A 21,596-nucleotide genomic window follows, 5' to 3' on the forward strand; every position below is an offset into this window, starting at 1 on the left:
TTATTTTTTTTTTGTCAGATATGATGGGGGAGATTTTGAGTTTATCCGCCCGAAGCATAAGGCTGTTGTCGTAGTTTTGGCACGGTGAACAGAAGAAAATAATTGAATTAAAAGCAAAAATGATTGTCATTGTGATTTATAGGCAAATAAAGTAGAAACGATGGGGTAACTTCAACTTTTTAACGCACACAGTGTGGATCACAGAGATAGAATGGTCAACGTGGTTCACCACGCCTGATCCTTTTGTGAAATGAAAGAAAATTAGCATTCTTTTCCGATTGGATTCAAGCCGAATGCTTATTCAATGTATTTAAAAGGTTTCTTTTATTCGTGCCATTTGTTTTTAAGCAAACGTTTTATCAGACATTCGGACAATTTTAAACCATAGATTTATAGGCGACCAAAATGTGTTCCGGCCGAAAGCCAACTGATTTTGAAGTCTCAATTCTTTTAAATGATTTATTTTCCAAAAGCCTTTCCAACTTTTCGTTTGCAATTCAAATGAATGAGAGACAATAAAAAAAAGGTAGCCTACGCATTGAAAATCAGTCTCTGCCTCAAACTCTCGCTCTCTCTTCGATTCGTTAAATGACATCTAGTGTATGGCCAAATACTATTTGGTCAAAATGAGCGAGATAAGATGCGAAAGCGATACACAAATCGATGAGATAATGTTTTTCATGTGGAAAAAAAAAATAATTTCCATAAAAAGTTCATATGTGTTCAGATATTACTGATAGCACATCGTCCAACACATCACAGGCAATTTTACTACTACTCCTTTTTTGGATTTATTCCTACTGAAGCTAAAATCTGATTGTTCGATCTAGCAGAAGAAAAACAAAAGCACACACAAGCACAGACTAAAACTCACACAAACACACACACAGAATTTTCACAAGCAAACAATGCTGGATTCTGGTGTGGAATTCCCACTGAAGAAGGGGAAACAATCAACTTTTGTAAAAAAAGATCGAAATCACATACACATCTGTCGTATTTTCTCAAATAGAAAAATTAAAGCATGTGCGCGATGTCAAACGAAAGGGAAAAAAGCAGTAGCAAAATTTGCAAATGGGCTCAGTGCTTGTTTCTGTAAACGTAGAGCTTTAGATGCTCAAATATGCGTGACAAACGAAGTAAAGACTCTGTAAAAAAAAAGCATAGAGAGAGAGGGAGAGGGCGAGGGCGAATGACTGTCGCACACTTGTAGGCATAGGCAAACAATGCACAATCATCGTTACACTAGCAAAGCGATGTATCTTGTCTACGTAATGCCAATTTACGAGTTTGTGTTTGTATTTATACAAAAAATTGTCATATATGAATGTAAATAGCAGTAAAATATTTTCTTTCTTCACTGTTATTTTGGCCGCCTTTTTCACCGCCGTGCGTGTTTAACTCTTTGTGATTTTGGCGTTCTTTGCTGTTGCCGTCGTCGTTTTCACCGCGAAAGAAAGCGGTAGAGCTTTCAACGGAACATTATTATGCTGATAGGTACTCCCTCTTCGGATTTCGCTAAAATCGCTTTTTGTGATTCCGGCGATCGAAGTAATCCGATGCGATGAGATTATATGCGGCCAGCCAAACAGAACAAAGAGCAGACGACTGAAGTCAATGCCAATTCCAATACATACACACACACACACACACACACACATTGTCCCATTTCAATCATGAGTACGGCCATTGTTTCTTGGTTCCTTTTCTTTCTCTTTTGTCCGTTAAAATGCATGCCATTCACCAACAATGCGCACGATCCCGATTAGGCACGCGAATATAATTCGATTTGCGTATGCATACATTCTTTCAGTGTGTTTCTTAAACGATATCTATATATATGAGTTTATGATATTCGGTTGGATTTTCTTATCTGCACCGTTGAATCAACGCGCACAGTATACGTGTAGATTTTTCGGCTTTGAGTCTATGATACTATCGCTGTACATGAGCAACATGATCTGATTGCGAATACAGCAAATGAAACGCTGAATTTAAACGAAACCCATAAAATAAAGTCATCGTCGAAACTGAAGATCCAGTATTATATATATGGCAGATAAAAAGGGGGAAGATGCTAAGAATATATGGCACCTGACGCAATTTAAAAAGAATGATTTCACTTTACACTTAGGCCCACTTACACTTAAATTCTATTTTTCAAATGAAAAAGTTCGCATATCGCACTTTGCGATGGCACTTTATCGATCACATTCAGTATCTCAACGCTTCAATTTACATTGTAGAATATGGCATCGCATAGGCAAATATCTAGTGTAAATAACTTTGATGATTGCCCTAAAGGTTTACAATTATATGATTGCTTACATGGTACAAACACCCGTTTCCTAAGCGAATGATGAACACATTATGCGTTGTGATGATATGGATTGAATCGTAAAGTTTTTGTATGGCACATCAACCGGAACTTTTTATATGGATTAGATGAACGGTTTTTGGATGTGCTTTTTATGCTCACGCTAATGTTTCCCGCAAAGGTATTCTATTTATTCGGTACATATACAATTATGTTCAAGCCATGTACTAAATGGATGCGATCGTGTAAAAACTTTTTTTTTCACCATTCAGAAGAGCTAAATGATAATACCGCATTCAATTTATTTCGGTGGTTAATACAAATGAAGTGGCCAAAAACTCACTCACATGCGCTCATACAAAAAAAAAAAAAAAAAAAAAATAGCGGAATTAATTAAGGCAGTTCTATTGATCCCATTCAATTAAATTGAATCACCAAAAAATGAACGACCAAATCGAAAATTATAATCCAAATGACGATAAAAAAGAGAACACAATTCACCATCATTTCCATTCAAGTTCCATCCATTAGAATTCTATCCCACAAATAAATCAAATAATTTTGTTCATTTTTTCTCCTTATCAGTTGAATAAATCGAATATTTTTTGTCTCGTTCCGATTGACAGATTATTCGAATGACATTTTGGAACACGCAATACACCAAAGACAGATCGTGAATGTTTACGTTATTCAATCTGGTGTCGGAATTTATGTAGTGTTTGATTTAAACACCCAATAAAAATAATCGAAGCGTATTTCGTGTGTAAATTTCAAAGTTCCTTTTATTTTTTATCACAATACAAAGTGTGTTATTGATATATGTTATTGGAGCATGCGTTGAGAAAAAGGGAGAGGAAGAGAAATTAGAAAACAGAACAACGAGAAAATAGTCATTATTAATTGAGTAAGAGTAAAGGTGAATTCACTTGGCGCTTGTGTTCGTCAGACCCTAGAGGGTCAAACTATGAACGATGGCACAACGAAGAAAACGTATGAAAAAGGTGATAAGAATGAGAAAGCGGAAAAAAATGGCGACGAGAAAAAACCACCATCATTGTCCATTGATCGTGCTGCATTCCTGATCTTACGCGTAAAAAAGGCGTTCAAGAAGAAGCGACAACAGCGCAAGGAACGACAGTAAGTACTAGTACCTATTTTTAGTCCGATTTTAGTTTAGTCAGTTGAATCGGTTCAATATCAAATTTAGCATCGGAATTCATGTCGATTGAATTCAGTCTCGCTCCTCAGAGAGAAGTGGAGAAGAGAAGATTTTTGACTTTTTATATAGTTTTCCCCCCCGTCGGCGTTGATTATGAGGCAGCATTTATCGCCTCATCATATTTATGGATATCAAAATGATATCAAATGCCACCTCATTGGAGAGCGAGAGAGAGAGAGAAAGAGAGAGAGGAGAAAACAAGACCGCAGAGCTTCGCTTTGCTCCGCTCTGCGTTCTTGTGTTTTTAGTTACTTAATCTATTTTGTTGTTTCACAACAAACTGTTTTTGGGCGCACTACATAAAATGTATTTCATCGAAGTAACTTTGAAGTAATATACACCACAGGCCATAAGTTTGGATATCCCTATGAAACGTTTGTTTCTACGTTTTTTGAACATTTTCACTTGAAATTTAGTATTGGATATGAAAATATATCGAAATTCTGACCAAATGGATGATTTGGAAGATAACATTTGGCCGGCCTATGGCCATCTTTTGGCCTTTGAGCTGTGGGAGCCAAAATCGAAGTCTTAAACGGGCCATCGGATTAAAAAGAAATATACTCCATTTGAAAGGTCTTGAAAAGTAGATGTGATTTGTGGTATTTAACATCAAAATCGGCCGGCGTTTGGCCAAGATATGGCCGTTTGTAATTTTTGGCCGAAATCTTCAATCAGCCATATCTTGGCCAAAAGCTGGCCGATTTTGATGTTTAATACCAAAAATGATACGTACTCTCCAAGACCTTTCCAACGACGTATAGCATGTTGAAATCGGACAAGCGGTTTGAAATTTAAAAATTTTGGGCCAAATTCATTCATAGGGGTATCCAAACTTATGGCCTGTGGTGTATTTATTTGCAAAATGAATGACAAGACCTTGGTTTCATTTCTATTTTGAAATATACTGGTTTAAATTAAATAAATAATATGAGCTTAGAATCTAAAATCACTTCAATTCTGTCCAAGACTCAGAAAATATTATGCGAAAAAATAATGTAATTTTTAAACAACATTTGATAATAAAAATTTGATTGGCGCTTCGAGATATTGTGCACTTATTTATCGTTAGTGCACCTGTTTTAAATTAAATAAAAAATATGAGCATAAAATTCAAATTCACCATAATTTGTTTCCTCACTCAAAAAGTATTAAGAAAAAAAAAATAAGCAGATTAGTAGCTCTACATTTCATGTAGTGCTAAAAAGGGCAATCACGATGAAGAGCACATAAACCGAGTTCCAAGTGTACCGTTTATCCGAAGTGAAAGAAATAACGCGTTTTCATGAAATAATATATCGAGTGTGTGTGAACAGCTAGGTCAAATACTGCTTAATGCATCAGTTTTGTTGATGTAATGAATTATTCATTTCATTGTTTTTCTCAGTGGACGCTTATGAAAAGTGAAAATGTGTCACACCATGGCGTGCATTGGGTTTAGGATTGGGGAAAAGGCGAGAAAAATTTACAAAGGATATTCGATCTGTTTCCGTCGGCTTCAAAAAGACAAAACGAAAAAAAGCGACGATGAAGAAGAAATGAAGGGAAAAAAACAAGCGTAGACCCATCAAAATCAATGTGTTGTATTGGTATTTTCCATGCTGTTGAGTTTTGTTATTCATTGGGTGTTGATTTTTTCGGTTGTTTTGTCATTTATTTGCTGCTAACTTTGCTGTTCTCTCTCAATCTTACCAACGAAATGAAATATCTCAAGTAAAAAAAACAATACATCTCAATAAAATGCCCATGTGTTCGACAAACGGAGCACGATGAAAAGCGAAACCCGTTTTTTCTGGCATCCAAGGTCGCAAAAACGGGTAATTAAATAACAGCATAACGAAGAATGAAAAAAAAAGAATAAATCGTTTTTTGTTCCTCAAGGGTTGGCTTTCTAACGCAATTTATGGCTTTTCTCACGTCCGTCCGACTGTCTGTAACGAGTTACATGATAATCAAATGGAATCGACTTTATTTGACTTTGAATCGTCCTATTTTTTTTTTTACTATAACGCCAATTTACGCTGTGTTTGAATAGGCTACGTTCCTGCACAATCTTTTACTTCCCTCATGAAGAGGGCCTCATCTCGAAACGAGTGCAATATCCCTGAAAACAAATCCAACGGTAAAAAGGAGTACAAAAACACACACACACACACTGAACTGTAACAGAATATTAAAGCTTTTGATATTTGGCAGAATGAACACACTCTTGCCTGCAGATAAAATCATCGTGTAACGGATTGCATGCATCATTTTTGGCATTGTAAATACCATCATTTGCGTCAGCGTTCATCGCATGTTGTTGCCTAAATAAAAATTGCTATTTAATTTGCAGCTGAAACATCAAGTTAATTCCATCTTAAATAGATAAAATGATTATGTGCTGTTAATGTACTAAGTATTTCAACACTCACGCTAACAAACAGGCACACATATATGTACATTCAGTCGCGTAGGCAGCAATAGAACCACCATCAGCCAGTAGAGCAAGTGTCTTTTCGTGCTAAAATTTATATTTACTATATTTCGCTAAAATGTGAAATGGTTAATGCTATCAGCTGTTGTGGAATATAAATAGTGAACAGCAAAACGTGCTCAGACGTAATTCAATTCAAGCACTGTTTCGCATTTGATGCCATCCAATGAAATATACCCACTCTCTCTCTCTCTCTCTCTCTCTCTCTAATTGATATATTCCGCAAAATTCAAACAACAACATGCCAGAAGAAACACAGTCAACTATTCCTGTAATTTGAATAATATCCATCGATAGCATCGTCAACACCACAGCGATATAACAAAGAGAGAGAGCTGAGAAATTGCAACAGTGTGATTACTTGGTCGCGTCTACTTACGCGTTCTTCTGTATGTTGTGCATGTGCCGACGTACTTGGTGTGAAATAATGGAATATGACTTATTCAAGCGACGAACGGCGAAATTGAAACCGAAATTTTTTTTTTTATCGCTATGCATTGCCTCCACCATCGCTGTCGCTGCTACCATCACCATCATCATCATTCCATCCATTCAAACTTTGGATTTTCGAATATTAAATTTACAATCGTTAAGAAACGAATAACGAAACACGACAAACTCACGAAAATACACATAAATCCTGGTAGCTTGCGCGTGCCAATTCTTTTCAAAGATCTCTTTCTCGTGTCTACGTTTCTTTTTATTTTTGTTCTTCTTCTTCGTTCAGCGCCAAACTGTTTCCTTATAGCCATTTGTGTGCCATCAGAGAAGAAGTGTGGTTAAAAGTCAAACAACGGAATTTTTACCTGACTTGGCAAAACTGTTTCACTCTCACTCACTCTCTCTCTCTCTCTCTCTCTCTCTCTCTCTCTCTCTCTCTCTCTCTCTCACATTCACTTGATTTTTATGCAGTGATGAAGATAAAAAAGAAAAGTAAAAAAAGAGAGCAGAAAGAAGTCTGTTTAAGCCAAAGAAATCTAAGGCTCTACACGCCACACCAATGCTTTATACTGCTGCACGGGTATTTATTAATGTTCGTCAAGGCAATATCTATTATTACAGCAAATGCGAAGCATCTCACGGTAAGCATTGCCCAAAGCCAAATCGAAATAAAAGGTAACACCAGCGAAGCTAACTTCGAAAATCACAAAGAGCCGACACACACACACACACACACACACACATACACCATCATCTAGAAGGGAAAAACAAGTTTCCCGAAAAAAAGTAAAGAAAATTCAACAACAAACAAAGTACACAAGAAATAAATGGCAGAAAAAATTCATCGTTCATATAAACAGCACACGTTGCAAGAAGGCAAGAAAAAATTATGCGAAAGCTTTAAAAAATTATGCTCCCCTTCCGCATTAAAAGTTCCGTTGAATAACAATTCAAATATTCCAGTGAAATGAGCGCAAAACGAAATGCAGACGCTGTGTGGAAGATGTGCATGTTAATGACTTGATACATTTCACATTTTTATAATTGAACATGTAACGAGAGTGAAGATCCGGCCATGTGCTGCGCGGTGCCAGTGGCGCGTCACAGAAGCGGAGCCAAGCAGCAAAAGAGTAAACGAGAGAGAGAGAGAGAGAGAGAAAAAATAAATCTTATTCATTTCATTTCGCGTGCCGTTCGAAACAATTTCTACACTAAAATGATGGAATAGTGGAAGCAGCACGTATAATAATGGATGTGTAATGTATGCGTGTAAATTGAACGCGTTGAATAAAAGAATAGCCCTTTTCTTTATTGTAATTTTTTTTTTCGACTTTAATGTGTTCATCGATAAGTTTTTTTGTTTTTTGTTTTTCTTTGCTATTGTGTTCGTTGCTGAAACACAAATAAAAACACTTTTTTTGCTTTCGTTATTTGTATTTGTGCCACTGCCATATTTCCAACGTCGGCGAACTTCCCGTTTGGGCTATGGCGTCATGGTACATATTTGAAAAACAAAAGAAGAATAACGGAAAGTGAGTGAAAGCCGTGTGGAAGGGAGGAAAAATCTGAACGCAATGCGCGTCCGAACTTGAACAACGTGGCAAATGTTATCAGCCACATGATGATGACGAACTGCAGCGTAGACGATGTGACCGCGACGAAATACTCTGTGGCTCAAGAGAAGTGGAAACAAATAACGATGAAACGAGCTTCAAAAAAAGGGCCAACAATTTAATTTTTCTCCCTTTTTCTCCTCCTGCTCCTTTGAGCTGTGAATACACAATCACGTTTTTTCTCTCGCTTGCGATCATTTTTGCAGCAAACCATATGAGAGAGATGCGACGATAGAAAAATTATTCATTTATATCATTCAAGCCAAATAACACAAATATGAAAAACCATTTTTTTCTCGCTCGGACCGATGGTGGTAGCGGTGGTGGTGGTCTTATTGTTGTTCTTTTCGTCGTCACTGCCACACTGTTCCAATGTTGCTTGTTTTGCAGCGTTTTTCTCACAGCCTTTTTTTTCTTATCATTGTTTTTTCTATCTTCTACAGAAACAAAAGTGTATCCGTACTCTCGCTACTTCGTCTCGTGCTCTGGTCGCAGTCAGTGCTATTTTTTTTCTAGATTTATTCTTTTTTCTGTTTTCATTTTCTATAGGAAAAACTCACACGTGTCAATTTTCTGCGAGTTTATTTTTTTTTCCTCAGTACCATACTCTCTCACCCGACTTGACTTTCTCGTTGTGCGCGTTTTATGCACTCGTTTATTTGCACCGAATCATTTACTCATCGTCTGTTTGCGATCTTTCATATATGCACATAGTAACCGTCAACAATCGTCATGCAAGACGAAGTGTTGCTCAAGCATTTGCTGTTCCGTTTTATTTTCGCACCCCGTGCATGATGGAGTTTCAAATTTTTTTTTTTGCTGTTTTTCAAAGGATGTCAACGGTAAATATGTATATATGTTGATTCAAAGGTCAATTGATGACGTATTGTCACTGATCCCATTGCAATTTGTTCGGCTCCTTCACACACACACATACACACACGACGATATTAGGTAATGGAATTGACATCAATTTTAATTCGCCTTATTTCGTCTGCTACTTCCCGTTTCTTTAGTTAGATTGTTTACTTTTGAGTCAAGTGTTTATGTTGTGGATGTGAAAATTTTCCAAGTAACGAAATTCGAATAAATCTTCCTCGAAAGGATATGCTCACAGTGAAAATGTACACTTTTTGAAACTGGCGTTTTTTCTGTTTTTTTTTTTGTTGTTATTTTGCTCTGTTTTGCCATCGTTAAATTGACAGCAGTGGAAAGTGATTCACATTCTGGCTGGGTCCAAATACAAAAAAAAAACAATATGTCCACGATATGAGATCGATGGCTCGGTTGCGTCGCACTGAACTTGGCCAACGCATCAAAAAACCAATAATAAAAAAATAACAAAGTTTTCCGAAGCAAAGTAAATTGATCTCATGTGTATTGTGAGAGAAATGCTACAGAGACGAAGAAAGAGAGTACGTGGTAGAGAATGGAAAGCTCTGATGTTCGGCGTCGACGGCAGCAGCGTCACCGATGTCAGCCTTTAAATACAACAAATGTATAAAAATATATAAAATGTATTACTGTTTCAAGTTCAATATAAATCGCAATTTTTAGACGCTACTGTCGACGGTGCCGGCTATTTTGTCCAATCGATATTTTTCTCGATATCTCCATCGTAGTCGCATTAGAGAACGCATTAGATAGAAGGCAAACTTTTTATACGGACACCATGTGTGTAAGTGTGTTTGTGTCGATGAGGAAAAGTGAGAGAGAGAGAGAGAGAGAGAGAGAGAGAGAGAGAGAAATAGATCGAGCCCAGTGAAAGTGGACGAGTGATTTGGATGAGCACGTGTGTGTGTGTGTGTGTGTGTGTGTGTGTGTGTGTGTGTCTGAGCTGAACTGCACGATGAGTAATGATTAAAGCAGTTGCTATGTGTTTACATTTTCCAAGCGTGGCGATAAATATAATTTGATGAAAAGTTTCGAATCAGCTCGCCTTTTATGTGGCAGTGAGAGTGAGTGAGAGAGAGAGAGAGAGAGAGAGAAAGAGAGAGTTCACTGGGCACCACCTCTGCCATGTTGATGTGTCATATTTTACTTATACACAATGGCTATTAAATCCACCGATGGCAATTTATTACCCATCAAGTGGTATGAGTTGATGATAAGAATTAATTGTAGCCATCATTTTCAATTAACTTATCAAAAGGCAAATGCTTTTTTCATTCTCTCTCTCTCTCTCTCTCTCTCTCTCTCTACCTCCTTCCCCTTTACTCCTTCTTTTTTATTTGCGTATGGTATGTTGATACGAAGTGGATTGTTTGTGTGGCTAAAATGTTTGTTTCTTATCTGACTTTCAAACAACCACCTCTCACACCAGTAAACGGTAATCATGGCATTGTCCCAATGTTTTGCATCCAGAATGTTCCAATCACATGTACGTAAAGAACTTTCATCAAAGAAAAGTGTCCATTTAAACAAGAGCAAGCCAGCGAGCGAATCGTGTTAACCAAATTTTTGTTTCGGTTTATGTGCTGTGGTCGTGTGATTTGAATGGATTAAAGTGTAAAAAGATGGCTTCATCCTCAAATAATTCGGTAATTAATCAACATCATCGAAAGTTTTTGATTGAGCTTCAAGTAATTATAAATCTTTTTATTCATCTTTCTTTCTTCCGTTCGGTTTCCCTCGTTCTGCATTGGTTGTCAGTCAAATGAGCCCGATTGGATTCAACATGACTTTCCATTTCAAATATGGTTTTCAAAACCGAATGCCGAAATTGTTTACAAATCTCTACTTTTACTACCGATTATTTTGTGCGGCGTGATTGGGAACCTATTGTTGCTGAATGTCGTCTTCCGAAATCGTGCGCTGCACACACCAACTAATTATATTTTGGCTAACATGATAGCGGCCGATACGTTGACAATCTTTTTATGTCCGGCGGTGTTCATTTGTAGTGATTTCTTTCAAAACTTTATTCTCGGTCCGGTCGGATGCAAAATGGATGGTTTTCTACAAGGTTCTATTAAACCTAAACCCCCTTTTTTTCATTTATCGTTTTTTTTTTCTGTTGTGTCTGCCATTGTTCCTTCTAGGAACCTTTTAACTTTCCTTTTATCTAAATTATTATGTGCGAATGTTGTATTATTTTAGTGACGTTTCTTCTAACGGCCGTTCTAAATTTGTGCGTAGTTAGCTATGATCGTTTAACAGCCATTGTGTTGCCAATGGAGAAGCGTATAACAATGCGAGGTGCAAAGATGACCATGCTGTTTACATGGCTGGCGGGACTAACCATATCGATTCCCTTTGCGGTTTACCGCAATTACAAGGTATAATCTGAGATCCTTTCGATTCGTCGCTCAATGGGGTCCAATTTCAAAAAATCGTCTCTTGTTTCATGGAATCATGTACACCACCACAACTACCACAACTATGATAAAAACGAAACAACAACAACAACAAAACAGGAGCGCAAATGGAAGAATTTTGTCGAAAAATTTTGTATGGAGAATATGACCGTCTTACCTCTTTACTGGAATATTATTTTGATGCTTCTGGTGCTGTGTCCGCTCTGTGTTATGATAATTTGCTACTCAGCGATCTTTTGGAAGGTATACAATATATATTAACAATGATTTACTGGGAAATTTCAGTGCGATTTTTCCAAATTAAATGGCGAACGCAAGAAAATTCAAGCGTTAGTTAAACCAAGTTCCATTGTTTCATTTTTTTTTGCAGCTGGATCGATATGAACAAAAAGTATTGAAGCGTGAAAATTCAATAACCATTTCATATAAGACAAAAGTTGCCCGTATGCTGTTCATCATTGTGGGCATATTCGTTTTGTTACACATACCCTTTACGGTGCTGATTTTTATGCGAACAAAACTAATAAAACGAGCTGTAATGAATCAATTGGAAGGGGGCTTCTATTTGTTGAGCTGTATTTCACACTATTGTTTATTCTTAAATTCGGCCATAAATCCCATCATTTATGGCTTAACCAATGACAATTTTCGTCGAGCCTATCATCAAACACCAATCATACCGAAGCATTTTGGCCGATTGCTTCATGCACTCAAACAACTGAAATACAAGGTTTGCCATAGCAAGTCATTTTTGCCAACCAAAAATAGCAAACACACACACACATTGTTTCGTGCAAACGCATGTATGTGTCTGTGTTCATTGTGTTAATGTGTTCCATCCTATCCAAATAAGCTCATTTGTCTGCTTTCTTTATTGACTAGAGACATTTGATGGTGGAAAAACAGAACGTCGATGTACAGCCGATTATATATCGTCTAACCCAGGAAACTGTGCCAAATCCCGCTACAATTAAATCGGCTGCATATTTATCGCAACAGACAGTCCCACCGAACATCAACGACAACGACACCAGTACGGCCACCACCACCGTCATCGCCGCCACCACCAATAACGTCAAATGATTACAACAACGCGAAATTAATCATCATTTTATATCCTAATTTGCCCACTTATTTGACAATTGACCAATTATTTATGTGCTACATTGCGACAATTTGAAATGATTTCCGGTAAAGCGTTGCAATGGGATGGAACCGGAATGAATCAAATTAAATATACACTGGGGTTGTCAGTGGTAACGGTCGTTGACGTCCAAAATATCTATTAATAAAACAGAACTTGAGAAATATAATTTTTGTATCTTTTTTTCGTCTTCTTCTTCCACATCTAATTTTGCTCCTTTGAACGTCTGCATTTGGTGAAGGCAAGACGAGAGAGAATGAGAAGAAAGGGAGATAAAAAAGCGTGCGATTGTGTTTCGTCGCAAGTGATTTTGATGTTAAATGAAGAGCACAAGCGCGTATGTAAGATTTGATTGAAGACAATTGGATTATACCACCTTGAGTGATTGAGGCAATGGCAGAGCTTTTAACTGAAACTAACTGAAATATACTTTTCAAGTGATATGAAGTGGTGATTGAAGCCATTCAAAACCAAACCGCTTTGAAAATGAAATTTCGAGCATTTTCTTCATTAATTTCTCCACCGATAGAATGTTGTGTTTCTAAATAATTTATTACGCACTGTGTACTCTAGTGCGAGTTTTTGTTTTTAGTTAGTGTTGTTGTTTTCATTTTCTCTCGTTCGTTGTGTGAACAAGGACAATTTTGCAGTTGAACGGTATGAGTTATGTGTATTGGTAGCTGATTCGGGAAAACTATAACATGCAATCGGGTGTACTGTGTACACGGTAAAACGGTATGATCTAAGTAACATAAGCTGCATGGCTATATATGGCCACACACACACAATTCAACTCTCAATTCCATTTTTATGAACGGAAACGAAACTCCCAGAAGGTTAAGACTGCCGGTAATGTTTCAAATAAACACACTCGGCATTTCATTCTCGCTCTTTCCGCAGCACATGCCGTTGGTTCAACGTATGTTTAAATACATTTCTCTCAGTCACCCACCCTCCTGTCTGTCTTTTCCCATATTGCTCTGTGATACACAAACAAATATAACAACAACAAAACACAGGCTATTTATCACCCAAGTGAGAAAAATTATAAATTTACTGGTGTGTGCCACTTTTCGTGACATTTATCTGAATGTTTAACAAATGATTGAACGAATAAACGAACGCACCAGAAGCAACTGTGCCATACAAATTGCGACCATGTAACGAATAGCATTTACACACATTTTCCGGCTTTAATTTTCCATTGAACCGATCGTATCGTATCGTATGGCATCGCATCAGATTTGGAAATACGCCTTGAATCAGAGAAAAAACAGCAACACCTATAACAAGTACCAGTGAATGGCTTTTGTTGGGCTCTCCATGTCCCATAAAATATTCAATCCGGAAAAGTTTCTTAATTTACATTTTAAAAGCGACACTTTATTTACAAAAGCCTGGATTTTTTTTTTCCTTCTGTTCGTTGCCATTCATTGTTTTTCTTTATTCGACAACCGATAAGAATTCATTAGCACGGACGTAGAAAGCAAGCGGACGGCATTGCGAAAATTGTAAATTATGAAGAACTGTAAATAAACTGGCAATTAAAGCAGCTCCAACGGTTTTATGGTGTACAATAATTTTTGGTATTACTCTTCAGCGAAATCGACGACGGAACACTTGACGAAAAGCTAAAACTCATTGTTACAAACCCCGATGTTGTTGTCATATTTTCTTGTTTTTCTACACCCACTTTGAATTCATCTTCTGTCATCTTCATCTTAAGTGTGTGTGTGTGTGTATTAAAAAGTGGGAAAACAGCATATTTATTTCAAAAAGTTGAAGAGCACGTCGTGCTTCCGCTAATATTAGAGAAAAGAGTTACCGATCGAGACACACGCAAGTAGAGAGATAGAGCGAGTACATTAAACCGCGCGAGTTAAACAACGAACAAGACGAATGTGCTTACAAAATGGAATGGTGCACGAAAAACGATTAACATTGTCCAATGTGCATGTCTCAATTGTGTATTGCACTTTTGGAACTGTTGAGTTTTGCTACCACTCATCAAAACGCAAATGCTTAAACGCTGAAAAGATCCTGCGGTTTTGTTCCATTTGCTTTGGCAAATGGGGTTTTGTCGTTTCATTTGTTCTACATCTATACATATATTCCGTAGATTTTTCCATGTGTATGAGCTAGGTCTTTCATTATCTTTATTGTAGTTGCGTTTGAGTGTTTGCTTTTGTTTTCGCAACTCAAGCATATGCGCGATGTTGGAATATTCAGAGAAAACGACATGCGAGCGAGGTAGCAGGAAAGACAAAGTGAAAAAGCTGCAAAGCGCACAAGAAATGACGAAAGGCAATAAAATGTAAAACCTACCTACATGCATATATCTCTAGTGTATGTGTGTGTGTGTGTGTGTGTGGATAAATGGTTGTTTATTGTTGCTTTCAAGTGGAATGTCAACAATGGCAACTTTGCAACGGAAAGCGTCTTGCGATTTTAAAAATAGCGTGTCGGTTAAATGAAATCCGATTCGAGATTTATCTTCACACATCCACACAAAATAATAACACAACAACCGCTCAAATGAGTTCTTTCTCTTTCTTTCTATCTCTCTCTGCTGACCCAGTTTCATTTTTTCATCGGTCTCAAGTTCAATTCAAATTTTCGTCCACCGTTAAAATGCGTCCCACTCGCAATCACTCTCCGTGCAGTATGAAGCATCTCAAAGGAAAATGAGCAAGACAACGAGAACAAAAACAAAACTACCGTGAATTACACAAATTGCGAAAACATGCAAACCAAAATGGAAATTTCATTGGGAAATTAAATAACGGTTAAATCAAATGAATCAATCCTAGTCCCAAATGACTGTGCTTAAAACAGGAAACACTGCTGTACACATAAAATGCACTCTTTTCCCCTACCGCGTTCAATTTGAATATGTGCATTCACTTTTATGACATGGAATGAGAAAAAAAACAAACTCTTTCCAAGATTAACTCCAACAGAGCTGTTCAATTTTCTGAAATACATATTGCTTCTTGTCCTTTATAAGGCGTAGTCGGGGCAACACATTTCAAAAGACATACAACCCAAAATGGGGGAAAAAAAACTAATCAAAACATTCCACAAAATCCATTCAAATTTCGAATTTCCATTTTGCCTGCACAAGGCCTTAACACAAAGCAAGCAATTTTAAAAGTGAGTTGAGTTCGTTTTTCTCTATCCATCGAACTCAAATGTGCAGCTGTCATGACATAATCTTGGAATTTTGATTGAACTTTTCAAGGATAAATGAATTGTCATTTAAACGATAAACGTTTTCATTTGAAAGCCATCACATTAAATTATAACTCACTGAATTTAGTGTCAAGTTCGCATTGTTGACTCTAGCCAAAAATAGTACATGATGAAATAACTTTTTCGAAATCCAATAATTTGATGAATTTTACTGAATTCCGGTTACGTGCTATCTGTATGTGTTGGGCATAATTGCGTTTTTCGATGGCAGTTTGTGGGAATTGGTGATTTTCGGTATGTTTTGTGCAGCAGTAGCAGCTGCTATCCATCAGCTCCAAAAGTTCCAGTTGAACCATTCAACCAAATGCAGTTCTATTCTCCGGAATGAAAAATGAAAAAGAAAAAAGAAAAAAGAAAAAAGAAAAACACGGACAAGGATTTTGATTTACTTGCATGCAGTTGTGAAATGAAATCAAAATCAAATTTACTTTTTTGTTTAGATGTAATATTGAGTGCTATTCTCAGAGCACATCTCTGTCGAACTCCGGTAAACAATAAGCAACGAACATGGCCAATCAATGTTGCATGTGTGTGTATATGTGCTGGTGAGTTTTCTTCTCGTTCTCCATCACATAAAAGCGTTTGCTAATTTTATTTTGTTCGTTATTATATTTTACATGTGTATAGTTTCTCGCTGTTGGCTGAGAGAATTGTGCTTGGAGCTTTTTTCTCCGTTGTGAATACAACAACATGTCCATAAATTCTAGCATCGACTTCTCGACGGAATACATTCCAATGTTGTTATACAGAATTTTTTTTCCGAGTATTTCCGTAAGCAGCACGAAACTGTTGGATGATTTTATTTTGGGGTTTGGTACAACGGCAAGAATAAACAACACAATACTTGTTGTATCAACCATAAAAACAACGAATATTTCGATTTATTTACCAGAATTTATACACTTTATTTTATTCGGCATTTCATATAGCACATACGTTTGCTCGGTTCACTTGATTCGCTAGCCTGACTTGGTATGGCTCGTATGATGATAAAACTCTACTACGGTTCGCTTCCAATAAATATTTCTTCGGTGTGGCAAACAAAGTGGCGAAAAGTTTTCTCTTTATGTGTTTTGTTTTACGTATACATGGAATTTTTAGGTGGGATTGATTTTACATTGAATTTTGTTGAAGTTTATGTATGTTGATGTTGTTATTTCTTCTGGTGCGTTGTATTACATCGATAATAATATTCTTTATTAAAGTATAATAAAAATGTGAAATTCAACGATTGCCATGCCTCAACTGTGGCGTGCACACAGACGAAATAGTGTTTGAGTAGCATCTCCTGTTCCGGATGATGCAAATATTTTTCTTCATTGTTATCACATGATTGTTGAACATTCTGCTTCTATCAATAGTGCTCACTTTGTACACCTACCGATGCCTTTTGAAGTGTGTATGCCCTTTGCATATTGCCGTAGTGTTGAAAGTGGCTATTTCAGTTTGGAAAACACTATTATATTGATCCCGTTAGACGCACATATTTATCCAACTTTTGTTTGTTAGCAAATTCGATTCGAGCACACTTTGTATTTGAATTCTGTTGAAGAGCGAGATCGAGCAAGCGAACGAGAGGGAGAGAGAGAGAGAGATAGAGAGAGAGAGAGAGCAAACTTTTCGATATTAGTTTTGTACATTCGTTTGAGTTTGATAATGCAATTTTTGCCGATGATTTTTTTTGGCGTATTAGTTGTTGTTGTTGTTCTTGTTATTGATGTCATCTTATGTCATTTTTGCTACGAATATAGATGTTCTCTCATTGAAGTTACAAAGTGAACATTTTCCGACTACAAAATGATCTTAACGAAATTTTAAGTCGGTTTTGTCACACCGAGCACATACCATCCATAAAAAGACTGCAACAATGTTTTCTTGTTGCATTTTCAGCGTAGAATTTCTGTGAAAGCAAACATTTTCTCTGCTTTTTTCTTCTTCTTGGAACTTTAAACTTTTGCATCGAAAAGAAAATCCAAAATTTTCCACTCTGTACCAGGCAATCATTTATTCTTCTCCTTTTTCATCTTTGATGCGCAACTTGATTGTGTGCTCAATGCTCATATGCACGTCGCATTCGGTTGTTTATTGCCGGAGCAGTTACCGTTTGCTGCTATTGATTTAACGTTATTGCTTGAGCTGGTTTATTTTTTAAATGCATTCGACATTCATAAATCCATCGATCGTTGAACTATAAAATGTAGTGTAGCTGCTGTCATTGACGTGCGTAAGGTAAGAGTCAGCTTTGTTCAATTGTCTGTCTGTCTGGAAATTAAAGAAGCTATTAAATTCAGGCGAAAAAAAAAATTGTTGTTCAGTTTTCACTCTTGCACGAAATGTGTATGAGCGGGAGTGTGCTCTCGATATTTATTTTCGATCCAAGTTCCACTTCAACAACAAAAACCGTTTGCTGTTCTACATAACAAATACGTAATAATATATGATTATTGAAGTGTTTGTAATTTAAAATAAGAGCGTTTTCTTGAAACGAAAAGAATCACAATCGATTCAGTTATTTATATTGTATGGGGAATGTTGAGTCATGTTTGGGTGTGAAAAAGTCATGAGGGATCAAAGTATGACGCATTTACTTTGTTTGCTCGAAATACTTCGAATCGCTGGTGATTTTATGCCATTTTACTGTTGCAAGATATATGCTTTCGTATTTCCGCCGCTTGCCGCAGAACAAGAAGTAGAACGGTTAAACGGTTATGTTGAAAAATAGGTTTTGTCCATCCGTTCTTGGATGAACCGTCCAACCGAAAGAGATACGACGAGACGGAGCACGTGAGGCGCCTATATCAAACCGAGATGAGAAGTATCGATTCAGGCGGAATTTTACGAATAAATAATAAAAGGTCATCAAACTGAATATCACCACTCGTTATTCTCATTTACGACCAATTCACAAACACACACATACCCAAGAAAAAATTCACACTGAATTAACGTTGCGTTAACGCATATCTGACACTGTTCTCACACGGTTCTGAACGTCAAATCGTGTGGCTATAGTATAATAGAGTGTGAAGCCGTTTGACATCATTTTTGATTTTAAATAACCGTGTGGATGCAGTGTATGTTTGTTCGGGTATCAAGAGTCGACACTAAAACTGGTTTCAAAATTCGCCATGATAATGCAATGGTCATACACTTCGGCGACATGGTTTCAAATGTAAAACAGTGTGGCGGACCTCCACACTGTCCAATACAAAAACATAAACTGCATCCACACGGTTATTTGACATCAAAAATGGTGTCAAATGACTTCACACTCTACTATACCATAGCCACACGGTTTGACGTTCAAAACCGTGTGAGAACAGTGTCAGATATGTATTAACGCAACGTCGATTCAGTGTGAATTTTTGCTTGGGATACAGACATATACGAAGAGGAAGAGAGAGAGAGAGAGAGAGAGAGAGAGTGGGCAACGGCTGTACAATCCGGTCGTTTAAGCCTGGCATCAGATTCATGCAAGATTTTCCAATCCAATTTAATGAATGATGACTTTGAACGATGTTGAATCTCCCCGTAATTGCTGTAAAGCAGATAAGGTTGTGTTTTCGAAGGCAAAAGAGCACATTGTGGCTAGTGGCAAAATGTTCCATTTTGTGGTCGACGTTTATGCTACACTTGTTGTTGTCGTTGTTGGTTATTATTGTTTTTCCATTTCATTTCATTCTACTGCGAAGTGGTTAATTCTCATTAAAACATTACCAAAGCAAATGAACTACGAGTACATCGAATTGCGTGCTTTGTGCCAATGTTATTGTTTTTCCTTCCACCAAAAAAAAAACAATAAATAAATAAGACCTTTCACTGTGTGAAAACAAAGACTTCTATGAGTATATACATTTGCAATTCTTATTAGATGGAACATTCATTGCTGTTGATATTTTTTTTTCATTTCTGGTATCCTTTTTTTAGTGTGATATAGTGATGGAATTTGATTATTCGAAATTTGTTGCGAAAGAAACAAAGAGAACGAAAATTCTATTTTCTATACAGTGACGGCATCTCAAAAGCTGTACAGTGTACACACTACACATGTACACAGCTTATATGGTCTCAATCAATCTTGATCATAAATCTGAATTTCAATGTGTTCAATTTGTTTGCCGCCATCTGACAAACATTCATCACATTATCTGCTGTCATAATTGTGTTATGAGCATGGATTATGGTGGATTGTTCTACTTGGTTTTTCATTTTCACATGAGTGCGAACGTGCGTTTCAACAATGGATCTATATAAATAAAAAATATATATCCAGCGTTGTCGTAAAGCATATAATTTCCGTTGGCTTTACCCTGCACATTTTATCTCAACAGCAGCAAACGGACGATCACCACACACGATGTGTGTGTGTTGTTGTTGATGGTGTGATTGCACGCAAAAATTATATTTATATTATTTATAGTCAGATCAGTGTTTGAAAAATTCAATTTACATTCGTTCAGGAATTCAGCATTGTAACTTTGGCTGGGTGTGTGTGTGTGTGTATGTGTGAGTATGCAAACACGCAATGATTTTTTACGGAAGAAAAAGAAATGCTCGTTTCAATTGTTCACATTTAGATGGGTGACATACCGAAACTCTCTCAAGCTCAATGATATACGATACGCAATAAACGATTATTCTTTTTTTACTCTGTCTCACCCTTCCTCCGGAATGGAAAAAAAAATGGAATAACAGAAGAATAAGAAAAAGCAAAACAACAGCAGCAATAATAATATCATATTTATGCATGTGTTCAAGCACAGAATGACCCGGTTAAAGTGTAAATACACCCGCCTGCGAAATTAACGAGCGGTGTTGTGAAAATCTGTTTCGACTCGGTCGGTCGGTCTGTCGTTTATATTTAGTGTGTTCACTGTGTTTCGGCTATTCAAAGTCGTTTGTCTTCAGGCCAACCTACGTTCAATTGACGGCGTGCATAATAACACACGATACAATTGCCAAATAACTTTATTGGCGCCAATAAAAATTCCCATTTTATGAACATTTCCCAGAGTACTGAACGTATTATTGTATACTTTTACGATTCGGGCAATAAATGTTATCCTCATGATGCTCCCTGTCTTCTGCATGTTATCGTCATCATTGTCCATAGACATATGGGATATTCCGTATATGATTTGACTTCGATCTTTTTGACAACCCTAAAAATACACACACAAACAAGAGAAATGCTATGCGTCATTTCTTTTTCCTTTTTCTTTGCGAACTCTGATGATGTCTTGAAAGACGATCAAGTATGAAATAAAGTTGTCAACTTTGCTACAGATTTAGTTCATTGAGAAACTTTGGAATTTCAATCGACATGTTGACATTTTAAGGAAATGTGAAGAGAAATTCGACCAATTTACACTGACAGCGATAGAAACTTCAAATATATGTACGTGTATATAGTGAGAACATAAATGTATTTAATTCTTGCTTGAGTGTCACATAGCACAAATGGTATACGACAAATGACAATTTTCAAAGCATATTTCGTGACCATGCACGTAACGATGTTGATTTTTTATAACACAGCCACCGAAAATATGTGAAAGACCGACCGTGTTCTGCGGCAACTATTACATCAACCAAATTAAATGAAATTGTTCTAAAGCTTATGTGGAAAATACTTTATATTTCGTGTTGTTTTTTCGATTTTTTTTTTCTTCTTCTTCTACTTTTATGTTTGAACGAAAAGATGTATCTAAGTTACTCAGAATGCCGTGCACAGTGTACGTACATTGTGTGCATGTGGTCTGGTTCAGCTGTGTACATTAGCTATATGTACGATGCATTTTATTTTGTTTGAAGAGT

At 36.8% G+C, this 21,596-nt stretch overlaps 2 protein-coding genes across 4 annotated transcripts in view; both read left to right on the forward strand.

Moving 5' to 3' along the window:
- LOC129578170 (uncharacterized) overlaps nucleotides 1–21,596 on the forward strand; it is a 110,730-nt gene that overhangs the window by 5,496 nt on the left and 83,638 nt on the right. For both annotated transcript variants that reach the window (XM_055466341.1, XM_055466343.1), the window contains exon 2: nucleotides 2,944–3,454. In XM_055466341.1, the coding sequence (XP_055322316.1) occupies nucleotides 3,282–3,454 (173 nt within the window). In that variant the 5' untranslated portion in view covers nucleotides 2,944–3,281. The remainder of the gene's footprint in view (nucleotides 1–2,943; nucleotides 3,455–21,596) is intronic.
- On the forward strand, nucleotides 10,477–12,593 carry LOC129578176 (neuropeptide FF receptor 2). Of its 2 annotated transcripts, none has more exons than XM_055466353.1 (6): nucleotides 10,477–10,606; nucleotides 10,719–11,031; nucleotides 11,166–11,344; nucleotides 11,483–11,626; nucleotides 11,754–12,113; nucleotides 12,266–12,593. In XM_055466353.1, the coding sequence occupies exons 1-6, from the start codon at nucleotides 10,583–10,585 to the stop codon at nucleotides 12,464–12,466; spliced, it is 1,221 nt and encodes a 406-aa protein (XP_055322328.1). In that variant the 5' UTR covers nucleotides 10,477–10,582; the 3' UTR covers nucleotides 12,467–12,593. The 2 variants fall into 2 exon arrangements, with proteins under 2 accessions (XP_055322328.1, XP_055322329.1); XM_055466354.1 differs by having other exon boundaries at nucleotides 11,205–11,344.

This window comes from Sitodiplosis mosellana, unplaced genomic scaffold (genome assembly GCF_009176505.1).
Source record: "Sitodiplosis mosellana isolate CC-2019 unplaced genomic scaffold, AAFC_SMos_1.0 Smas_scaffold_6226, whole genome shotgun sequence".
In the NCBI taxonomy this organism is placed as follows: domain Eukaryota; kingdom Metazoa; phylum Arthropoda; class Insecta; order Diptera; family Cecidomyiidae; genus Sitodiplosis; species Sitodiplosis mosellana.